This window comes from Heterodontus francisci, chromosome 20 (assembly GCF_036365525.1).
Source record: "Heterodontus francisci isolate sHetFra1 chromosome 20, sHetFra1.hap1, whole genome shotgun sequence".
Taxonomy (NCBI): Eukaryota; Metazoa; Chordata; class Chondrichthyes; order Heterodontiformes; family Heterodontidae; genus Heterodontus; species Heterodontus francisci.
The window spans coordinates 81,059,464-81,084,637 of record NC_090390.1 but is presented as its reverse complement, the minus strand read 5'-3'; the positions used below and the strand labels follow the sequence as shown (position 1 = coordinate 81,084,637).

The 25,174-nt window shown below is 44.5% G+C and overlaps 1 protein-coding gene across 1 annotated transcript in view; it reads right to left on the bottom strand.

The window, feature by feature from the left end:
- crtac1b (cartilage acidic protein 1b) overlaps nt 1–23,795 on the bottom strand; it is a 341,954-nt gene extending 318,159 nt beyond the window's left edge. Inside the window, exons 1-2 of the mRNA XM_068053120.1 lie at nt 23,583–23,795; nt 22,636–22,876 (exon numbers count right to left, since the gene is read on the bottom strand). Of these exons, the coding sequence (XP_067909221.1) occupies nt 22,636–22,826 (191 nt within the window). The 5' untranslated portion in view covers nt 22,827–22,876; nt 23,583–23,795. The remainder of the gene's footprint in view (nt 1–22,635; nt 22,877–23,582) is intronic.
- Nucleotides 23,796–25,174: the final 1,379 nt, after the last annotated feature.

Here is a 25,174-nt window from a genome sequence, read left to right as displayed (position 1 = left end):
AAATAGATTATCTGGTCATTATCACATTGCGGTTTTTGTGAGCTTGCTGTGCACAAATTGTCTGCCACATTTCCTACATTACAACGGTGACTACACAAAAGAACTTCATTGTCTGTAAAGCTCTTTGAGACATCCTGAGGTTGTGAAAGGCGCTATATAAATGCAAGTCTTTTTTTTCCTTTTCATTGCAAGTCTAAATTGAGGTTAGACAGATATCCTATTCACTACTGTTTGTTTTGCACTACTGCTCAAGACCAACTTCTCGTCTGTTAATCCCACCTGACCTCTGATACAACTGTTACGCAAAATATACAGCACAGAAACAGGTCATTCGGCCCAACTAGTCTGTGCTGGTGTTTATACTTCACACAAGTCTCCTCCCATTCCATCTGCCCCACCTCAGCCTTTCAGTATATCTTTCTATTCCCCTTTTCTCTCCAGTACTCATCTAGTTTCCTTTGAAAACATCTAACGTATTCCCCGCGACCACTTCCTGTGGTAGCAAGTTTCACTTTCTAACCACTCTCTGAGTAAAGAAATGTTTCCTGAATTCCCCATTGGATTTATTAGGAACTATCTTGTACTGATGCTGTTGTGAGGAAATGATTCTACCTCACAGAGATGTCCAAGTAAAATAAATTAGACAAATAGATGGGAAACTTCCACAAAGTGTAAGAGGTCTTTTTGAATACTCTGTGTATGTTTCAGCAGTGAGGTAGAGTAAGCCCAAGGCACCAGGAAGAGGAAGTATACAGGAAGAGGGCAGAAAGATTTCAGTTATTCCACTTAAAGTCTGGCCACTTCAACATCAGATGAAGAGAATGTCAAACAGGGACACATAGAATAGTGATACAAATAGGTTGAACCATCAACTTCTAAAATCAATCAGAACCATCGCCCCCACTTTACAGTAAATGAAGTAATTCTGAAGTATAGTCACTGTTGTAATGTAGGAATCACTTCTTCGACAGCAGCTCTCAACCCCACAACATCCAAAACCTAGAAATACAAAGCCAGCTGGTACGTGGGAACATATCACCTGCAAGATACCTTCCCAAGTCACACACACCATCCTGACTGGGAACTATATTGCCATTCCTTCATCGTTGGTGGGTCAAAATCCTGGAACTGGAATTTGGAACAAGCCAAAGACTTGCAGGTAGATAGGTAAATTGGCCATGGTAAATTGCCCCTAGTGTAAGTAGGTGGTAGGAGAATTGAGGGAAGGTGGGGATGTGGTAGGGAATATGGGATTAATGTAGGATTAGAATAAATAAAAAGGTGGTTGTTGGTCAGCACAGACTCGGTGGGCCGAAGGGCCTGTTTCAGTGCCATATCTCTCTATGACTCTATGACTATGACTCTATGACTCCCACCCGAGCAGCATTGCGCAAGTACCTTCACTGTGCAGACTGCAATGGTTCAAGATGCAGGCCCACCACCACCTTCTCAAGGGAAACTAAAGATGAGCAATACACATTAGCCTTGCTAGCAACGTCCATAGCCCCAAAAAATATATTTTTTCTCTCTAAATGGTCCTGCTTTACATATAGCAAAGAAACCCAGCTGTGAAAGTTTGTGTTGTACCAGTCACACCTATACGTCACACTTATATGTCAAGCTTCTAGAATTAATTCTATGTAGTTATTTGCAAGTTTTCTTTCCCCACTTTGCTCCCCTCCTATAAATAAGGCGCTGTAGAAATGTAAGTTCTCCCTTTGTTTTTCGTCACTGATTGTGAGGCCTGAAAAGATTTGAACTTGCAATAACAATCACTGCATAGAATTTCTATCAAAATATTAAAAGCAGTTCACTTTTCTAGCGTTTATATTATGAGGATTGTTTTGTATTGCAGCACAGTCAGCGCAGTTATCCAATTAACTCAAAGTCACCTCCTTCTAACTGTCTAATAATTCAGATTTCTTTAGACCAAGATTTGCAGTGAGTTATTTATGTTGTTCAATTAAACTTATCGGATGATTTCAATTTCCTTTTTGGTGCACAAAAAGATGTTGAGTCATCAGAAGTAGATTGCGTTTAAATATTCTCTCCTCATTTATCAAGGAAAAAATAATGATTTGTCAGAAGCATTACCAAAAGGGACAGTGATCATGTGGGTGGAAATTGCAATGGATTAGAGGCAGACTAAACTGTTGGCGTTTTGAAATTGAATTGCCACTGGATTATCAAAGCCTTTAAACTTTACATTATCTTTCTGTTTTCAAGGCTTGTTCCTCCACAAACTACTTGATTAATAAAATATCAATTATTAACTTCTTGCCTGAGAACCCACTCATTGGCATAGTTGCCATTTAAACTTTTGTCTTCATTTTTTAAGGACGATGTTTAATAATGAAACAGCCTTGAACTTTCTAAATATTTTAAGATTCTTTTGCGAATCCCTCAAATAGGAGCTTGCTGCTCATTTATCGTCCACATGCCACCTTCTCACTAACAGTGAGCATCGAATATACTGTACTCTGATGCACATACACTGTGTACAATTTGATTCATTAGAACTGTAAAACTGAATTAACTGTAGGAAATTGTACCGTTGAAACAAATAAAATGGCTTCATTGAAGGATCCAGAATCATTAACCAGTCTATTCTCTCGACAGGTACTGATTGACTATTTTCTGCCTTTACTTTTTCCATTAAAAATATTCATCAGTTTCTCCTCATTTATTTCAAAATGAGACAGTAAAATGCAGTGACTTGGATGGATGCTATTGTTCGTGTTTAAGATTCTTTTACTATTGTAATTGACTGAACTCTTGTGCATCCGCCACTTCCTTCACTCCATCATTGACGGCCGGGCCTTCAGCCGCCTAGGCCCAAAGCTCTGAATTGCCTCCCTAAACCTCTCCACCTCTCTCTGCTCTTTTAAGACATTCTTTAAAATCCTATTTGACTAAGCTTTTGGTCACCCCCTGCTAATGTCGCCTTCTTTGGCTCAATGCCAAATTATTATCTGATTTAAGCTACCATGAAGCACCTTGGGCCATTCAGCTACATTAAATGCCCTGTATAAATGCAAACTGTTATTGAAAGAGAAGGGCAGAAAAAAAGAAAAAGTAGCAGAGAAAGAAAACAAAAATAAAGAGAGGCAACAACAAAGACAGAGGAAGAGAGACTGAGAAAGAAGGAATGCTAGAGAGAAAAAAACATGCATTTATAAAACACCTTGAACTATTCCTCAAAACGTTTCACATACAATGACTTACTTTGAATTGTGATGACTGCTTTCTATTCGAATCAATCCAAAATGTTTCTCGCTAAAACCATTTAAAGAAAAAACCCTCCGTTACTTTATCTATCGGATGAAACAGTCTGCCAGAAACTACATCACACATCCCTCCTGTTTTAATTGCTTTTGGTTTTATTACAGAGCTAACCTCAGCAGCATGGTGAACTGTGACAGAGAGAGGACTAACGGACCTGGACTATACACAGCAGATTGTAAGTCCTTCAATGACCTATTTATGGAAAGGGAGTGGGAGATGATTTGTAATTGCTCTGCTGCGGAGCCCAAATCAGAGAAAGTGAATACAGCTAACTACTAACTGCTCCCAGATTTTCATTCCACATACATAAGAACACATTAAATAGTGGCTGAAGGCAGCCCTTCAAGCCTGTTCTACCATTCAAGATGATCATGGCTGATCTTCAACCTCAACTCCACCTGCCTGCACTATCCCCAAACCCCTTAATTCCCTTAGAGCTCAAAAAATCTATCGATCTTAGTTTAGATTAAATGATTAAGCATCCAAAACTCTCTGGAATAGTGAATTTATAGAATTACAGAATCACACAATGCAGGAAAACATTCCTCCCTTCATGCCTGTGCTGGCTCTTTGAAAGTGGGATCCAATTAGCCTTGCTCCCCCATTGCTCTTTCCCCTGAGCCCTGTCAATTGCTCCCTTATAAATACGTACACATTTCCCTTTTAAAAATTATTACACAGAAACATAGAAACATGGAAAATAGGAGCAGGTGTAGGTCATTCGGCCCTTCGAGCCTGCTCCGCCATTCATTATGATCACGGCTGATCATCCAACTCAGTAACCTGTTCCGCTTTCGCCTCATATCCTTTGATCCCTTTTGCCCCAAGAGCTATATCTAACTCCTTCTTGAAAACATACAATGTTTTGGCCTCAACTGCTTTCTGTGGTAGCGAGTTCCACAGGCTCACCACTCTCTGGGGGAAGAAATTTCTCCTCATTTCAGTCCTGAAAGGTTTACCCCCATATCCTTAGACTATGACCCCAGGTTCTGGACTCCCCCACCATCGGGAACATCCTTCCTGCATCTACCCTGTCAAGTCCTGTTAGAATTTTATAGGTTTCTATGAGATCCCCCCTCACTCTTCTGAGCTCCAGTGAATATAATCCTAACCGACTCAATCTCTCCTCATATGTCAGTCCCGCCATCCCAGGAATCAGTCAGATAAACCTTCGCTGCACTCCCTCTATAGCAAGAACATCCTTCCTCAGATGAGACCTAAACTGCACACAATATTCCACGTGTGGCCTCACCAAGGCCCTGTATAATTGCAGCAAGACATCCCTGCTTCTGTACTCGAATCCTCTCACTATGAAGGCCAACATACCATTTGCCTTTTTTACCGCCTGTTGGACCTGCATGCTTACCTTCAGCGACTGGTGTACGAGAACACCCAGGTCTCGCTGCATATTCCCCTCTCTCAGTTTATAGCCGTTCAGATAATAATCTGCCTTCCTGTTTTTGCTACCAAAGTGGATAACTTCACATTTATCCACATTATACTGCATCTGTCATGCATTTGCCCACTCACTTAACTCGTCCAAATCACCCTGAACCCTTTTGCATCCTCCTCACAATTCACCCTCCCACCCAGTTTTGTGTCATCTGCAAATTTGGAGATATTACATTTAGTTCCCTCATCTAATCATTAATATATATTGGGAATAGCTGGGGTCCTAGCACCAATCCCTGCAGTACCCCACTAGTCACTGCCTGCCATTCGGAAAAAGACCCATTTATCCCCACTCTTTGTTTCCTGTCCAACAACCAATTTTCTATCCATCGCAATACACTACCCCCAATCCCACGAGCTTTCATTTTACATGCTAATCTCTTATGTGGGACTTTGACGAAAGTCTTCTGAAAGTCCAAATAAACCACATCCACTGGCTCCTCCTCATTAACTCTACTAGTTACATCCTCAAAGAATTCTAGTTGATTTGACAAGCATGATTTCCCTTTCGTAAATCCATGCTGACTGTCCGATTCTACCACTGTTCACCAAGCGCTCTGCTATAAAATCTTTGATAGTGGACTCTAGAATTTTCCCCACTCCTGACGTCAGGCTGACTGGTCTATAATTCCCTGCTTTCTCTCTACCTCCCTTTTTAAATAGTGGGGTTACATTAGCTACCCTCCAATCTGTAGGAACTGTTCCAGAGTCTATAGAATCTTGGAAGATGACCACCAATGCATCCATTATTTCTAGGGCCACTTCCTTAAGTACTCTGGGATGCAGACCATCAGGCCCTGGGGATTTATCGGCCTTCAAACCCATCAATATCCCCAACGCCATTTCTCTACTAATACTGATTTCTTTCGATTCCTCCCTCTCACTAAGCCCTGTGTTCCCCAACATTTCTGATATGATATTTGTATCCTCCTTTGTGAAGACAGAACCAAAGTATGCATTTAGTTGGTCAGCCATATCTTTATTCCCCACAATAAATTCCCCTGTTTCTGACTGTAAGGGACCGACATTTGTCTTCACCAATCTTTTTCTCTTCACACACATATAGAAACTTTTACAGTCAGTTTTAATGTTCCCGCAAGCTTACTCTCGTACTCTATTTTCCTTTTCTTAATCAATCCCTTGGTCCTCCTTTGCTGAATTCTAAACTGCTCCCAATCCTCAGGTCTGTTGTTTTTCCTGGCAAATTACCGTCTGGGAGTGGAGCGCAGCGGACCTGTGGGGAGAATGCCAAGAGTGCAGCCTAGAAATCCAACCCGAGGATCGAGGCCCAGTCTCTTACCTTCCGGGAGTGGAGGGGAGCTCTTCCAGCGCACCGGAGTTTTGAAAAAATAAAGCCAACAGTTACATCAGAGGAGGGCTGCAAGGTGATTGGTTGGTGAGTAGCAGCTGTTAGTGCATTTAAATATCTTTAAAAAAATAAGGGGAAAGTTTTTTTTATGAAAAAAAACCTCTGGTGATGAGGTGAGTACTACTAAAGTGTTTTTTTTTTAAAGACTTTAGATTGGAGTGGGTAGAACAAGGCCCCTAGTGTAAATAGTATTTTTTAATTAAGGGAGTAACTAATTAACCTAAGGGTAGGTCATGGCAGGAGAGCTCAGCCCCATGGTATGCTCCTCCTGCACTATGTGGGAAATCAGGGACGATTTTCAGTGTCCCTGATGACCATGTGCGCAGGAAGTGTATCCAGCTGCAGCTACTGGCTACCCGCATTACGGAGCTGGAGCTGCGGGTGGATTCACTGTGGAGCATCCGCGATGCTGAGGACGTCGTGGATAGCACGTTTAGTGAGGTGGTCACACTGCGGGTCATGGCTGCACAGGCAGAAAAGAGATGGGTGACCACCAGACGGAATAGTAGGCGCAGGCAGGTAGTGCAGGAGTCCCCTGTGGCTATCCCCCTCTCAAACAGATACACCACTTTGGATACTGTTGGGGGGGATGACCTCCCAGGGGAAAGCAGCAACCGCCAAGTTTGTGGCACCATGGAGGGCTCTGCTGCACAGTAGGGGAGGAAAAGGGATGGAAGAGCTATAGTGATAGGGGATTCTATCGTAGGGGGTGCAGACAGACGTTTCTGTGGCTGCAAACGAGACTCCAGGATGGTATGTTGCCTCCCTGGTGCTAGGGTCAAGGATGTCTTGGAGCGGCTGCAGGACATTCAGAAAGGGGAGGGGGAGCAGCCGGAGGTCGTGGTCCATATTGGTACTAACGACATAAGCAGGAAGAGAGATGAGGTCCTGCAAAGTGAATATAGGGAGTTAGGCAGAAGGTTAAAAAGCAGGACCTCTAGGGTTGTAATCTCAGGATTACTCCTGGTGCCACGTGCTAGTGAGGGTAGGAATAGGAGGATAGGCAAATGAATGCGTGGCTGAACAGCTGGTGTCGGCGGGAGGGCTTCAGCTACTTGGATCATTGGGATCTCTTCTGGTGCAGAGGTGACCTGCACAAGAAGGACGGGTTGCATCTGAACTGGAAGGGGACCAATATCCTTGCGGGGAGGTTTGCCAGTATTACTCGGGAGGGTTTAAACTTGTCTTGCAGGGGGGGTGGGACCCAAAGTAGTCGTCTCTCCGATGAGATAGTTAAGGCAAATGTAGCGGTTAAAGCAAGCAAGTCCAGTAGGCAGGTCGGGCAGGGGCAGGACAGGGAGCGTGGAAGGTCTGGTAGGCTAAACTGCATTTACTTTAATGCAAGAAGCCTTACAAGTAAGGCAGATGAACTCAGAGCATGGATCGGTACATGGGATTGTGATATTATTGCTATTACGGAAACATGGTTGATGGATGGGCAGGACTGGCAGCTCAATGTTCCGGGGTACCAATGCTTCCGGCGTGACACAGGTGGAGATAAGAGAGGAGGGGGGATTGCACTATTGATTAGGGAGAACATGACGGCAGTACTTAGAGAAGATATCCCGGGGGAATGTCCAGCGAGGCCATATGGGTAGAACTTAGAAATAAGAAAGGGTTGATCACTTTGATGGGATTATACAATAGGCCACCCAATAGTCAGAGGGAAATGGAGGAGCGTATATGTAGGGAAATCACAGATAAGTGTAGGAATTATAGAGTTGTAATAGTAGGTGATTTTAACTTCCCTAATATTGACTGGAACTGCCTTAGTGCTCAGGGATCAGATGGGGAAGAATTTGTTAAGTGTGTCCAGGATAGTTTTCTGAAGCAGTATGTGGATGACCCAACTAGAGAAGGGGCTACACTCGACCTCCTCTTAAGAAATGAGGATGGGCAGGTGGTTGATTTGTCAGTGGGGGAGCACTTTGGGACCAGTGACCATAACTCTATTAGCTTCAAGATAGTTATGGAACAGGATAGGACTGGTCCTCAGGTTGAAGTCCTAAATTGGGGGAAGGCTAATTTCGATGGCATCAGACAGGAACTCTCAAAAGTTGAATGGGAGAGGCTGTTTACAGGTAAAGGGATGTCTGGCAAGTGGGAGGCTTTTAAAAGTGAGATAGGAAGAGTTCAGGGCCGGTATGTTCCTGTTAGGTGGAAGGGCAAGGCTGGCAAGTTTAGGGAATCTTGGTTGACAAGGGATATTGAGGTCTGGTCAGGTTAAAAAGGAGGCATATGTCAGGTATATGCAGCTGGGATCGAGCGAGTCCATCGAGGAGTATAGGGGATGTAGGACTACACTTAAGAAGGAAATTAGGAGGGCAAAAAGGGGCCATGAGATTTCCCTAGCAGATAGGATAAAGAAGAATCTTAAAAGATTCTATAAGTATATTAAGAGTAAAAGGGTAGCTAGGGACAGAGTAGGTCCCCTTAAGGATCAGTGTTGTAATCTATGTGTGGAGCCGCGGGAAATGGGCGAGGTCTTAAATGAATACTTCTCGTCTGTATTTACCGTGGAGAAGGTCATGGAAGCTAATGAGTTCAAGGGAGGGAACAGCGATATCCTGGAATATATCAACATTACAAAAGAGGAGGTGTTGGAGGTTTTGACACACATTAAGTTGGATAAATCCCCAGGGCCTGACCAGATGTATCCTAGGATGCTATGGGAAGCAAGGGAGGAGATTGCTGGGGCCCTGGCAGAGATTTCTGTATCATCGTTAGCCACGTGTGAGGTACCGGAAGACTGGAGGAGAGCTAATGTTGTGCCTTTATTTAAGAAGGGCAGCGGGGATAAACCAGGGAACTACAGGCCTTACATCAGTGGTGGGAAAGTTATTGGAAGGGATTCTGAGAGACAGGATTTATATGCATCTGGAAAGGCATGGTCTGATTAGGGATAGTCAACATGGCTTTGTGCGTGGGAAATCATGTCTCACGAATTTGATTGAGTTTTTCGAGGAGGTGACCAAGAGGATTGACAAGGGCAGGGCGATGGACGTTGTCTACATGGACTTTAGCAAGGCCTTTGACAAGGTCCCACATGGTAGGCTGGTCCAGAAGGTTCAAACACATGGGATCCAGGGTGAGCTAGCAAATTGGATACAAAAGTGGCTTGGTGATAAGAGGCAGAGGGTGGTAGTGGAGGGTTGTTTTTCAGATTGGAGGCCGGTGACCAGTGGTGTGCCGCAGGGATCGGTGCTGGGCCCTCCGTTGTTTCTCATATATATTAATGACTTGGATGTGACTGTAAGGGGCATGATTAGTATTTTGCAGATGACACCAAAATTGGTGGTATAGTGGACAGTCTAAGGTTACAACAGGATATAGATAAACTAGGAAAGTGGGCAAGGGATTGGCAAATGGAATTTAACGCAGACAAGTGCGAAGTGATGCATTTTGGGAAGTTAAACCAGGGCAGGACATATACAGTGAATGGCAGGGCCCTGGGGAGTGTTGTTGAGCAGAGAGACCTTGGGGTACAAGTACATAGTTCCCTGAAAGTGGCAACACTGGTAGACAGGGTGGTGAAGAAGGCGTATGGCATGCTTGCCTTCATCGGCTGAGGCATTGAGTACAAGAGTGGGGACGTCATGTTACAGTTGTACATAACGTTGGTTAAGCCGCATTTGGAGTACTGTGTGCAGTTCTGGTCACCGTACCACAGGAAAGATGTGATTAAGCTAGACAGGGTGCAGAAAAGATTCACAAGGATGTTGGAGGGCTTGAGTTATAAAGAGAGATTGGATAGGCTGGGTCTGTTTTCCCTGGAGCGAAGGAGGCTGAGAGGGGACATGTAGAGGTATATAAAATTATGAGGGGCATAGATAGGGTAGATAGCCAGAGTCTGTTTCCCATGGTAGGGGTGGCTAAAACTAGAGGGCATAGATTTAAGGTGAGAGGGAGGAGGTTTAAAGGGGATCAAAGGGGTAAATTTTTCACACAAAGAATAGTGGGTATCTGGAATGAGCTGCCAGAGGAGGTGGTGGAGGCAGGAACAGTGGCAACATTTAAGAGGCATCTGGACAGATACTTGAATGAGCAAGGCATAGAGGGATATGGAATTAATGCAGGCAGGTGGGATTAGTATAGATAGGCATTATGGTTGGCATGGACGCGGTGGGCCGAAGGGCCTGTTTCTATGCTGTACGACTCTATGACTCTAAATTTATATGCCTCTTCTTTGGATCTAATGATATCTCTCATTTCCCTTGTAAGCCATGGTTTGGCTACCTTTCCCGTTTTACTTTTGCACCAGACAGGGATAAACAATTTCCGAAGAAGGGTCACTGACCCTAAACGTTAACTCTGCTTCTCTTTCCACAGATGCTGCCAGACCTGCTGAGTGGTTCCAGCATTTCTTGTTTTTATTTCAGATTTCCAGCATCCGCAGTATTTTGCTTTTATTTTAGGGATAAACAATTGTTGCAGTTCATCCATGCGCTCTTTAAATGTTTGCCATTGCCTATCCACCGTCATCCCTTTAAGTGACATTTCCCAATCCATCATGGCCAACTCATACCTTCGTAGTTTCCTTTACTAAGATTCAGGACCCCTGTCTCAGGATCAACTACGTCACCCTCCATCTTGATGAAGAATTCTATCATATTATGGTCGTTCGTCCCCAAGGGGTCTCGCACCACTAGATTGTCAATTATTCCTCTCTCATTACACAATACCCAGTCTAGGATGGCCTGTTCTCTAGTTGGTTCTTCAACGTATTGGTCCAGAAAACCATCCCATATACACTCCAAGAATTCCTCCTCTATGGTATTGTGACTAATTTGATTTGCTCAATCTCTATGCAGATTAAACTCACCTATAATTACAGATGTTCCTTTATTGCATGCATCTCTAATTTCCTGTTTATTGCATTCCCAACATCACTACTACAGTTTGGGGGTCTATATACAACCGCCACTAACGTTTTTTGCCCCTTCCTCAGCTCTACCCATACGGATTCCACATCATCAGAGCTAACATCCTTCCTCACTATTGCGTTAATTTCCTCTTTAACCAGCAATGCAACTCCACCGCCTTTTGCTTTTTGTCTGTCCTTCCTAAATATTGAATATCCCTGGATGTTCATTTCCCATCTCTGGTCACCTTGCAGCCATGTCTCCATAATCTGACTATATCATTTACATCTATTTGCGCGATTAGCTTGCTTCTTGAGGGTTCTAAACTTTTGGCGACAGGCTTCGGCTATTAATTCACATGCCCTGAGAGTAGCATTTTTTCTCAGTTCATAATTTGATGAACTCTCATCTGGCAACAGGGAATAAACCTCATGGGCTTTTCCAGTCAGCTTGCTTTGTAGTAAAAGAGGCCAGGTCTCAGATGGCCATTTTAGCTGCCTTGCCAGTTTCTCAAAGGACACAAACAATTCTTCTCCATCTTCCGCATTGAATTTTGGAATTAACTGAGCTAGTTTTAACAATTTTGTACCCAGCCCTGAATTAGGCTCCTCCATATTAGCCATGCTTTCATTGGAGTTACTCTTTCGACCCCTAGTTAACTCAAGCCACCTTAGCTCTCTTTCTGGAATATTCTTTCTCTCGCTCTCTCCTATCTCTCTCTCGTTCCTTCTCCTGTCTTTGTTTATCTTCGCATTCCTTCTGGAAGGCTCTCTCTTTCTCCCTCTCCTGTCTCTCTCTTTCTCTTTCCCTGTCCTCTAATTTAAGTTTCCTTTGTTCTAATTGTATCTTTGCTAACAATACCCTGTCGGAGTCTGCTTCTAACACTGCTTCTACTTCTTCAGATTCCACAGAAAAATGGTTGGCCAGTAGTCTTAGGAGTTCAGACTTCCTAGCCTTGCCACGTACAGTGATCCCACACTGCTCAGCCATTTTCCTCAACTCCTCCATAGATAGTGCTTTTAACTTATCCCAAGTTACTTCACCCTGGCTTAGAGAGCTACTCGCTTCAGTTGCAGACATGTTAGTATTCAATCACACACAGCCACAAGAAAACCTGTTTTGAAATCTTGCTTTTTTTTTGCTTGGGAACAATTTGGCTTACCACTTCCAATTTCTCTCGTTTGTCTGTGGGTCAATTCCGGACACCAGCACCGAAATGTCTGTTATGACCCGGTGAGAAAGAGGTCTAGGTCTTTCAGCCTTCACCTGGTCTGACTGTAACAGGGTTTAATTTTAAACACACTGTATTTTTAGCCCCCCCTTGGTGAATCCTTGTTCACTGCTTTCCAATTATAAGGCAAAGAAACCAGCACAAACAGGCTTTCTTAGGTTTAAAGAAGAAAAGTTTACATTTATTAAACTTAAACTCTAATTCGGTCAGTTGACACCTACGGATACACAACACGCCCACGCTAGCATGCATATGCGATACACACCTGCAAATAGAGACAGAAAAGAGCAGAAGAAAAATAAAGTAGAAAAGTTTGAGGCAATATCTGAAGAGTTTTTGTTACGGTTCTTCGAGCTCACTGTAGAGTCCTTGATTGTAGGTAGATCTTGCTTTTCATTGGGGCCCAGTATTCTGGTGATCAAAAGTCCATTGTGGGTTGAATGTGTCAGGGAATGGCTGTTTCGTCCTTCCAAACACTGTCTGTTAATATGTAAATGTCATTTTCAGCTATGGCTGATCTGTTTAACAAGTCCTTTCTTCATTCCAGTAACAGTTTAAAATCAATTTTCATGACAAAATTAATGTGCCTCATGCTTGGCAGGTGGGGGCCTAGCTTGACAAGTACTTAACGAGCTTTCAAACTGCTTTTAGTTTAGTTTAGAGATACAGCACTGAAACAGGCCCTTCGGCCCACCGAGTCTGTGCCGACCATCAACCACCCATTTATACTAATCCTATACTAATCCCATATTCCTACCACTTACCTATACTAGGGGCAATTTATAATGGTCAATTTACCTACCAACCTGCAAGTCTTTTGGCTTGTGGGAGGAAACCGGAGCACCCGGAGAAAACCCACGCAGACACAGGGAGAACTTGCAAACTCCACACAGGCAGTACCCAGAATTGAACCCGGGTCACTGGAGCTGTGAGGCTGCGGTGCTAACCACTGCGCCACTGTGCCACCCTCAATTGGCCTCAATTGAGAGAAGAGTGGGATTCCTGTCCTGCTCTCCCCCACCCTGGTGAACATTGCCCACGCCAGGAACTGCATCCTGAAACTGACACAACCTGGCACCAGTAGCTTCGGGGCCCCTGCTCCTGTTCCCGCCTTGCGGGGCCCGAAAAGAGCCATGCCCACATTTCCATCTCCATACACATATTAGCTTTTTGGTCTCTTATAGACCCTACTCTTTCCTTAGTTATCCTCTTGCTCTTTATGTATTTATCTTTGGGTTATCCTTAATTTTAACTGCCAATATTTTTTCATGCCCTCTCTTTGCTTTCCTAATTTCCTTTTTAATTTCACCCCTACCCTTTCTGTACTCCTTTCTGTAGTATTTAACCCTTGGTATCTAACATAAGCTACCTTTTTTTAGTTTAGTTTAGATTAGTTTTAGTTTAGAGATACAGCACTGAAACAGGCCCTTCGGCCCACCGAGTCTGTGCCGACCATCAACCACCCATTTATACTAATGCTACACTAATTCCATATTCCTACCACATCCCCACCTGTCCCTATATTTCCCTACCACCTACCTATACTCGGGGCAATTTACAATGGCCAATTAACCTATCAACCAGCAAGTCTTTTGCCTGATCCTACCCTGTACACTCTTTGACAAACAGTGGAGTCGAGATTTCTTAGTCCCATCCTTTCTCTTTGTCGAAGTATTTTTGTTTCTGAACCCTCACTATCTCTTCCTTAAATACCTCCCATTGCTCTGACACTGATTCACCTTCAAGTAGCTGTTTTCAGTCCACTTTTGCAAAATCACATCTCAGCTCAGTAAAATTGGCCTTTTCCCAATAGAGAACTTTTACTCCTGGTCTATCTCTGTCCTTTTCCATAACTACACTAAATCTAACTGAACTATGATCACTGCCACCAGACAGGATTAACATTTCATCCGAAAGTTGGCACCTCCTTCAGTACTGCCCCTCTGACAGTTCAGCACTCCCACAGTACTGCCCCTCAGTACTGAACCTCCAACTGTGCAGCGCTCCCTCAGTACTGCACTCAAGTTACTGGTTAGACAGATCCATGTGGAATTAGTTTGGAGCTGTTCGGATCTAGTTCCTAGCAGACATCAGCCACAGCGCAAATTGGCAATCCCATTCCAAGATCTCTGCGGTCCTCCATTCTGCCTTCTTGCGCATCCCCGATTTCCATTACCCCACCATTGGTGGCTGTGTTTTCAGCTGCCTAGGCATTAAGTTCCAGAATTCCCTCCCCAAATCTCTCTGCTCTCTACCCTTCTTTCCTCCTTAAAAAACCTACCTCTTTGACCAAGCTTTCGGTCACCTGCCCTAATATCTCCTTACGTGGCTCAGTGTCAAATTTTCTTTGATATGCTCCTGTAAAAGACCTGGGGATGTTTTCCTATGCTAAAGGTGCTAGAGAAATGCAAATTGTTGTTGAGCGTCCTGCTCAGAGTGATCTGTAATACCATCCAACACAGTTCCTAGTACATTAAATAAAATGCTCCCCCTTACACAATCCCAAGAAAGTGACTTAAATTTCCACAATCTCTGAAGAATATATACAAGATTGCTCTCTTAAAAACAATTATTATAAAAAAGTGTCATCCAGTGCAGATTAACCATTGTGACCTTCGACACATTGTGTAAGGATTACAGCTCATTCACTACTCAAAGCCTTGTTAATCAAAGCACTTTAGAGTCATAGAACAAGAGATTGGCATTGAGCTCCATTGGTTACGAGGTTTCGAGTATTTTTTTTTACACACCGTAGACCTTGAACCGATGAATCAGCTGCTTCTGCTGCATTTGATTGGCTGATTTTTCACTCCACATTTTTTTTAATATACTGGAACACTCTATTAACTCAAATCAAGACAATCTGTTCCTTTTTTTTCTTCTTTCTTTGCCCTTGTTAACCTCAGCTGAGTGGTAACACTCTCGTCTGAGTTAGACGGTTTGGAATTCAACTCCTGCTCCAAGACTTGAGCACAAAAACCAACACCGCTCCCCCGAAAACCCGCGCAGTCCTGAGGGAACACTGTACTGTTGCAGTCCTGAGGCAATGCTGTATTGTTGCAGTCCCCTGAGTGAACGCTGTATTGTTGCAGTCCCCTGAGGGAACACTGTACTGTTGCAGTCCTGAGGCAATGCTGCACTGTTGCCGTCCTGAGGCAATGCTGCACTGTTGCCGTCCTGAGGCAATGCTGCACTGTTGCCGTCCTGAGGCAATGCTGTACTGTTGCCGTCCTGAGGCAATGCTGTATTGTTGCAGTCCTGAGGGAATGCTGTATTGTTGCAGTTCTGAGGGAATGCTGTCTTGTTGCAGTCCTGAGGGAATGCTGTACTGTTGCAGTTCTGAGGGAATGCTGTACTGTTGCAGTCCTGAGGGAATGTTGTATTGTTGCAGTCCTGAGGGAATGCTGTACTGTTGCAGTTCTGAGGGAATGCTGTATTGTTGCAGTTCTGAGGGAATGCTGTATTGTTGCAGTTCTGAGGGAATGCTGTATTGTTGCAGTCCTGAGGGAATGCTGTACTGTTGCAGTCCTGAGGCAATGCTGTACTGTTGCAGTCCTGAGGCAATGCTGTACTGTTGGAGGTGCCATTTTAAATTGATACCCTGTCTGCCTTCTCAGTTGAAGGTAAAAGATACCATTTTGAAGAAGAGCAGGGGAGTTCTTCCTTGTGACCTCCCAAGATTTATTCCTCAATCAACTTCACGGAAAACAGATTATTCAGTCATTATCACATTGCTGTCTGTGGAAGCTTACTGTGCACAGATTGTCTGCCACATTTCCTACATTGAAACACTTCAAAAAGTACTTCATTGGCTGTAAAGCACTTTGAGATATTCTGTAAACATTCTTGTGGTGACATCGTGCTCCATCACTTCACTCAGGTGCCCTCAAGCAGTACAGATCCCAGAAAAGCCATCTGCTCAAGTTCCACTAGCACCTTGACCACTTCACGGAAGATTCCCCCACCACTGCCCACTCTCCTCCACTTGCTCTGACACCCAATAATTCCTCTATTTTGTTTTACAACACTGACCCCGCTCGCCCCGCTCCACACACAGACTGGACTTTTGTTGCAGCTGTGCAGCATGAACAAGACGGAGGTTTATCCCGAACAGCAGCTCCAGAGGCCGGGAGTTTATCCCGAACAGCAGCTCCAGAGGCCGGGAGTTTATCCCGAGCGGCAGCTCCAGAGGCCGGGAGTTTATCCCGAGCGGCAGCTCCAGAGGCCGGGAGTTTATCCCGAGCGGCAGCTCCAGAGGCCGGGGGGGGTTGATCCCGAGTGGCAGCTCCAGAGGCTGGGGAGGGGGGTTTATCCCGAGTGGCAGCTCTAGAGGTCGGGGAGGGGGGTTTATCCCGAGTGGCAGCTCCAGAGGCCGGGGGGGTGGGGGGTTTTATCCCGAGTGGCAGCTCCAGAGGCCGGGGGGGGTTGATCCTGAGTGGCAGCTCCAGAGGCCGGGGGTGGGGGGGGGGGGTTGATCCCGAGTGGCAGCTCCAGAGGCCGGGGGTGGGGGGGGGTTGATCCCGAGTGGCAACTCCAGAGCCGGGGGTTTATCACGAGCAGTAGACATATTAATGAATTATAAGAGAGAGGCTGAAAGCTGCGGAGTTGGTATCAGTCTATCCTACCCTTCCTCCCTACCCACAACTGGCTTCAGCCGGTTCTCTCTGGTTTTGTGCCAACACAATTTATCCAATATAATAATAATTACAACACCCCAAAGTCTTCAAGACGGAATATTGTGCTTCATAAATCCAAGTCTTTCTTTCTTTCAAGAAATGAATAGATTACCAATCCAGAGGTTAGACAAAATGCAACATAGGATTACATAGTATTTATGGGAGGGAGATGGTGATGTCATTGGACTAGTAAACCAGAGACCCAGGTTAGTGCTCTGGGGACACGGGTTCAAATCTCAACAAGACGGCTGGTGGAATTTAAATTCAATTAATTGATAAATATCTGGAATTGAAACCTAGGCCGGGATTTAACGCTAGGCGGGTGGGAGCCGACCACCGACTGAAAAGTCAGTGGCAAACTCACTTCCACCCCACCTGGGAATCCAGCATGTATTTTGCAGGTTGACAGGCTTTAATTGTTCTGAGGCGGGACTTCCACCCACTTGAGGGAGGAGGCCCCTCCTCATTGAGCTACTGGCCAATCAGAGGGCCGGCAGCACTTAGTCCCAGCAGCGCCACTAGGGGCAGTGGCCACTGCTGGGACTACAGCCCAGTGTGAAGAAACAATGTCAGGGAGCCCAGAACCAAGGTAAGTTTTGGTTGCCTCGCTGGAGGTAATCAGTCGTGCCCTGGCAAGGCAAGGGTGGTCAATTGGGGGGGAAAAGGGGGCGTGTTGGGTGTTAGGGGTGTTGGGGTAGCGGGGGGCGGCCCTCCATTGGGCACAGGGTCCCATCGAGAGCCACCTGCTTTTGTCAGGCGGCGTCTCTCGGTCCTCAGCCGCCCGACCAGCCACGGGTAAAATCCCAGTGGAGGCAGGCAAAGGCCCTTAAGTGGCCATTAAATTGCCACTTAAAGGCCTCGATTGGCCTGGGGCGTGCAGACCGTTTTCCGCCACCACTTCCCTGCGTAAAGTGACAGCGGAGGCAGGAGCGGGTCGGAAAGGTCCCCAGAGCCTTCTGCTCCATTGTACGCCACCTTCCCGCTCTTTCGGGGAGTGTAAAATTCAGCCCCTAGTCTCAGTAGTGCCATGAAACTCCCATCAATTATCATAAAAACCCATCTGGTTCACTAATGTCCTTTAGGGAAGGAAATCTGCCGTCCTTACCTGGTCTGGCCTACATGTGACTCCAGACCCACAGCAAATGTCATTGACGTTTAACTGCCCTCTGAAATGGCCTAACAAGACACTCAGTTGTACAAAACCACGACACAAAAGTTGAAAAGGAATAAAACCAAACAGCACACCTCGCACCAACTACCAGATGGACTGCAGTAGTTCAGGAAGGCAGTTGACTGCCACTTTCGCAAGGGCAATTAGGGACGGGCAACAAATGCTGGCCTCATTAGTGATGCCCACATGAAGACGAATTTTAAAAAAAAAGAATTTACAGCACAGCAAAAGGCCATTTGGCCCACCATGTCCATGCTCGCCTTCTTGCTCCACATGAGCCTCCTCCTACCCTTTTTCACGCCATCAGTATATCCTTCCATTCCTTTCTCAGTCACATGTTCATCCAGCTTCCCCTTAAATGCATCTCTGCTATTCGCCTGTGGTAGTGAGTTCCACATAATAACCATTCTCTGGGTAAAGAAGCCTCTCCTGAGTTCCCTGTTGGTTTTATCAGTAACTATCTTATATGAATGGTCGAACATATCAACCTGCTGAGTGTTTATGACATGTTCTGTTTTTATTTCAGATTTATACTATCTGCTTTATATTGCTTTTGTTATATTTATGACCTCTTGTTTTGGTCTCCCCCACAAGTAGAAACGTCTTCACTATGTTCAACCTACAATACTGTTAAAGACCTCTATAAAGTCACCCCTTAGCCTTCTCTTTTCTAGAGAAAAGAGCCCCAGTGTGTTTGCATTTACCCTCCATCTGAGTAAATAGTTCTGATCATGTTTACCTTTCCTTTCCATTCAACTCCATTTTCCTTCATCCCCCTACCCAATCTGATCTTGAATGTTGATATAGTTTTTGCCTCAACTCTGGAAATGAATTCCACAGCTTTACAGCTCCCTGTGTGATACACCAAGGCTATGAAATTTCCTGAGTCTCGCTCCACTGCCATGAGGCAGCCAGTGTGACCCAACATTGACCCCACTGGGAACCCCAGGGAATGGGATCATTGTGCTTGCTGTGCAATGGAGAGGGGGAGCTGAAATGTGGATGGGCAATTCCTTGCTGCCCAATCTCGGGGCCTGGGTTGTGACCAGTCATTTTTTTTTTTGAATAAATTATCTTCAATGCGTTTTACTATACCCTCTCTCCAAAGAAACCGATCGCTGTGTTGCCATTGGTAACCCGGCATTCAGCCCACAGTGCTGTTCTGGTTGATGTACCTTTGAGTTGGCCACAGTGAAGGAGGAACCAGAGGACTGAAGCAAGAAGCAACATTTCCTGGGTCGCACCTCAAATCCCTTCCCCCACCTCCTCTGCTCCCAGCAGTTCTGAGCCCCAAGTGTTTCCATCATAACCTCAGCATCCCTTTAGGTCCCAACATTGTCACAATACATATACATAGGAATAGGAGTAGGCCATTCAGCTCCTCGATCAATTCAATCATGGCCGATCTACACCTCACCTCCATTTTCCTGCCTTTGCTCCATATTCTGTTCATCAAACAAAAATCTATTTCAGTCATAAAATCGTCAATTCACCCAAGCCCTCCATGGCCTTTTGAGAGACAGAGTTCCTGATTTCAACAGCAATTTTGTGTGAAAAAGTGCTTCCTGATTTCCCGCCTAAATAGCCTGGCTCCAATAGGGTAGATGAGGAGAAATTATTTCCCTGCCAAATATTTTTAATATTTTAAATACCTCAATCAGATCACCCCTCAATGTTCAACAGTGAAGAGAATAGCAGCCAAGTTTATGGAACTTGGCCTCATATTTTAACCCTTTAAGCTCCAGTATAATTCTGGAGACTATGTGCTGCACCCATTTTAAGGCCAATAAATGCTTCCTGAGGTCTTGTGCCAAAACTGAAGGCAGTTACTCCAGATAGGGTCTGGCCATCATAAAAATTAGGAGCAGGAATAGGCCATACAGCACCTTCAGCCTGCTCCGCCATTCAATAAGATCTTGGCTGATCTTCTACCGCAACTCCATTTTTCCCTTACCCCTTTATCCCTTGATTTCCTTGGTGTCCAAAACTCTATTAATCCTATTGTGAATATACGCAACGACGGAGCATCCAAGGCTCTCTGAGGTAGAGAATTCCAAAGATTCACAACCCTCTGATTGAAAAATTTCCTCTCAACTCAGCCCTAAATGGCCGACCTCTTATCCTGAAACTGTGACCCCTAAAACTTGACTCTCCAGCCAGGGGAAGCAGCCTCTCAGCATCTACCCTGTCAAACCCGCTAAGAATTTTATATATTTCAATGAGATCACCTCTCATTCTTCTAAACTCCAGTGAATATAGGCCCATTCCACTCAATCTCTCCTCATACGGCAACCCTCTCACCCCAGGAATCTGTCTATTGGTGGGCATGACTAAAATCCTCGTGGTGATACTGCCTGCATCCTGCTGATCACACAAACTCACATTCCAGTGAGCTCACTGGACACAGGAACCTGTGCTGTCTTTTTGTTCCCTAGTTGAAAAGAACCACAGTATATCTTCTGTCCAGAATTACATTGTTTTTTAAAAGACACACTTTAAGAATCAGGGAAAGGATTCTTTCTGGACTTGCAAAAGCATGAGCAATTACAGCCCATTGTAATTTGATAATGTACTCGGTGACAGGACATGTTTTAGATTATCTAGATGTATTTAGATTACTTAGGGTGGTGCAGTGGTTAGCACCGCAGCCTCACAGCTCAAAGGACCTGGGTTCAATTCTGGGTCCTGCCTGTGTGGACTTTGCAAGTTCTCCCTGTGACTGTGTAGGTTTTTGGCGGGTGCTCTGGTTTCCTCCCACAGCCAAAGACTTGCAGGTGATAGGTAAATTGGCCATTGTAAATTGTCCCTAGTGTAGATAGGTGGTAGGGAATATGGGATTACTGCAGGGTTAGTATAAACGGGTGGTTGTTGGTTGGCACAGACTCGGTGGGCCGAAGGGCCTGTTTCAGTGCTGCATCTCTAAATAAAAAATAATCTATTGATAAGAGAGCGGACAGCACCTTACTGATCCAACATGGTTACATTGCATGGACCAGCCAGCAGTTGGGCAAGACACACACAAACTGAACCAAGACTTGTTAAATTTCTTATATGCTAGCAAGATTCCCAGAGTTTGTACATGGCACAAGTGAAGCATCTTAAACTCCTGAGCCTTGATGCCCCAAAAATGTCAGTAGAAAATATAGGTGAATTAATCTCATCCACATGGGGAAAAAAATTTACCTGAACACCTTCATAAAATGTCTGCATTTTATGTCTGAAACACACATAGGATAATGAACATTTTACAGTGTGACAAAGTGGCACGTTATTTTGTAAATGCCTGAAGAAGTGGTAGAGGCAGGAACCCTCACAACATTTAGGAAGTATTTAGATGAGCACTTGAAACGCCATAACAGACAAGGCTACGGGCCAAGTGCTGGAAAATGGGATTAGAATAGATAGGTGCTTGATGGCCGCCATGGACACCATGGGCCGAAGGGCCTGTTTCTGTGCTGTATAACTCTATGACTCTATGACTAGGTCTTATTTTAACAGGGTTATAGGGAGATCCCAGGGGTTGTTGGGCCAAATGAACAGATTTAAGACAGAAAGAAGCATTAGATGTGAATTTTGTTAAACCCAAAATTTCACACCATCTCACTGAAATTCTGATAAATTCCTCTCCTCAGTCACCAGATTCAATTCTGCCGTGTTTGAAATTTGCAAATTTTGTTTTCAAAAAAATGCAATGCAACGTGTTCGAAATTCAGCAAAGTCGCTTTGAACATCTGGCGGTGTTCGGAAACGTCAGATTTAGATTTTTGTTTGTTATGGGGTGAGTTCAAGGACTAGGTAATCCAGAGCCAGTTATCTCGCCAAATTTGGTCTCCAGAAGTGGACACCGAGACTAATTGTCATTCTGTAATCTCTGCAGCTGAGAAATATATAGAGTCAGAGGAAACAGATGGAACGAGGGATGGGAAGTGACAGAGAGAGATGGAGATGGTGCTGCAGAATCAAAAATAATGAGAAAATGACAGGCCTTATCTAGACAGACGGGTAGAGGGAATATATAGTCACATTGGTGCTGTGGTGGGGGGGGGGGGGGAGGGGGAGGGGGGCGGGGGTTTGGAGTTATACAAGGGACTGGACACTGGTCTGTAGGCAAAAAAAAAATCTCGGAAATGGACACAGTTTTAAACATGAAGCAGTCAATGCAGCAACATCACATTATATTCAGCTGGAGGAAAGAGGGATTCTCAATACTTTGCAATGCCAACAGCAATCTTTTAAATGGGAACTATGCAAACACTCAGATATAAAATGCACATATAGCTAAACACACACCACACATATACATGGGGTCATACATATATATCACAGATAGAGACACATTTGGTTTATCTGCATATATCTCAAACACACATATCACATACATACACAGGGTCATATATAGAATGTATAGACACAGTTCATTTATCGCATACATGCACTCATGCTTTATATATACACAGATAGATATTCTACATCTACAGCCACGTTTTCTATGTATCAGATAAACATACATCTATATCTAATTTCTCAGATACACACACATACAGCTTCCCCGCTGCTGAGTTGTCAGCTATTGTATGGGACACACCTACCCTGCCACCACTATCTCCAGCTCGCCATCGTTATCCACATCAGTGACTGCCACTCCATAATTGAGTTGAGTCGGATTATTGTCGTAGTCGGGAGGAAGGACTGTACCGGTCACCACTGTAAAGATGGGTTCGGATCTCTGCGGGAGCACCGAGTGTACAAGGACGAGAAGCGGCAGGAGGCAGACCAACATCTCTGTTCGGCTGAAGCTAACTGAAGGTGGGGAGTTGGGATTTTGATCAGCTGTAAGAGAGGAAGGGGGAGGGAAAAGAAACTTGTTAACAGTTGACTGGGAATCCTCAAGATTTGCTGGGTGGACACTGAAGACAAACTAGGGAGCAGCTGCACTTGGCACCGCGTCAAGAAGTCATTGTCAGAGCGTCCCCTTTATTCTGCAGTGAAACCAGGCTGGATGATGGTCCCACATTTACATTTCAACAAAATACACAATGAACAAAGTTCACTTTAAATCCCTGCATCCCACAAACTTCCAGGTAAACTCCTCACCTACCGAGGGGAGGAAAATCAGAGCAAATTCTGAGCCAGACTGAAGATTAATTTTACTGTTACAAGATAAACAAATCAATACTGTCAATGAAAGGGCTCAAATCCCAGAATTATAAACTACTCCAATTGTCTTAATAGCTTCATATTTAGCTGCAATAATTAAAGGTTTTTCATCAGGCTTTTTAAGATCACTTTCTAATTATTAAGTTATTAATTAAATCTAATTGATGAAATTATCATGTATATGCACGTACTTAGGATTCAATTTAATATTTATAGAAATTAATAACAATGGAAATATTAATATATAAATGCATTATACACAGATCTTATAGGATGTTATGCTGTTGAAGTGAAGTTTATAATTTCAAAGATGAATGATTTACAATTTTTAAAAGATATTATGTTGTTGAATTCGAAGGCAGAAGCTTGAGATACTCACATCAAGCAGCTTGTCACTGAGTCCAGAATTGCAGTTGCCACTGTACTGTGAACAACTCTCTCTCCCTCTCTCTCTCTCTCTCTCTCCCTCGCCCTCTATCTCTATCTCTATCTCTATCTCTATCTCTATCTCTATCTCCCTCCCTCTATACCTCTCTCTCTCCCCCAGCTTGGACCCCGGTCCAGTAAAGCGCCTTATCCCGTTTTAAGGGACTTTTCCTGATGCAAGAACGTTACATAATACACGGTCCAATCACAGCACGCCTCCCAATGTAACTAAAACCGCCCCTAAAATGCCTCTGGTCCAATGAGATGGGCCTGTGGGCGGGGCCCGTCTGTCCCTGCCACCTGATGGACACAGTCCATTGCGTGTCACAGGGTGGCACAGACAGATCCCAAAGAGTACTTGCTGGGTTGTAATGGGTGTCATACTGGCAGGGTGAAGATTATATTGAACGTTGATATTGATTTTGTAATCGGATTTTTTTTTAGGGGAGGGGGCTGGCCATTTTATCTTCTTTACCTCAACTTTCTGCTGAGGGGAGGAAGTATCAGGCTGTCACTCCTGGTTTGGAATCAATATTATAGTTTATTAATTTAAAAACAAAATAGAATAAGTACTTGGCAAGCTGTTCGCTTGTGAACAAGGCCCTTGACGTCGATGAGCTTGTTGTGGATGATTGCATTGTTATCATGGCCTTGGTAGAAAGCTGGCCGAGGGTTAGTAACACTTTCCCCCGAACTGAAGCTTCCCTGTCTCACTATTCTTCCATCACTTGTCCCATCTAGATCCTGGTGGTGGAGGTGTAACTCATCACCAAATCACACCTTGGTCTGTCCTTTTCTGTCTGCCCCTTCCTTTTCCTCCTTTGAGCATCTCACCTCTTTCCACCCCTTCACCTCTCATTTAAAATCCCCATTCTCTACTGCCCACCCAAGCACCATTGAAATGAACGCACCAAGATATCTTCACTGCCCTCCTCCCTCAGCACTGAACCACTTCTCAGCCTCAGTGATTTCAACTTTTATCTCAACTCATCTTGCTCTCTCTCCTCTGAGTTTACTGCCCTCTTCACAGAATCACAGAATTGTTACAGTGCAGAAGGAGGCCATTCGGCCCATCGTGTCCACACCAGCTCTCCGAAAGATCAGTTCACTTAGTGCCATTTCCCCCACTTTCTCCCCGTAACCCTGCACATTCTTCCTTTTCATATAACTGTCGAATTCACTTCTGAGTTCTTCAATTGAAGCTGCCTCCAGCACACTCACAGGCAGTGCATTCCAGACCTTAATCACTTGCTGCATGAAAAACTTTTCCTCATGTCACTTTTGTTTCTTTTACCAATTACCTTAAATCTGTGTCCTCTCATTCTCAATCTTCTCATGAGTGGGAACAGCTTTTCCCTATCTACTCTGTCCAGATCCCTCATGATTTTGAATACCTGCATGAAATCACCTCTCAGCCTTCTCATCTCCAAGGAAAACAGTCCTAACTTCTCCAATCTATCTTCATAACTGAAATTCCTCATCCCTGGAACCATTCTCCTGAATTTTTTCTGTACACTCTCCAATGCCCTCCCATCTTTCCTAAAG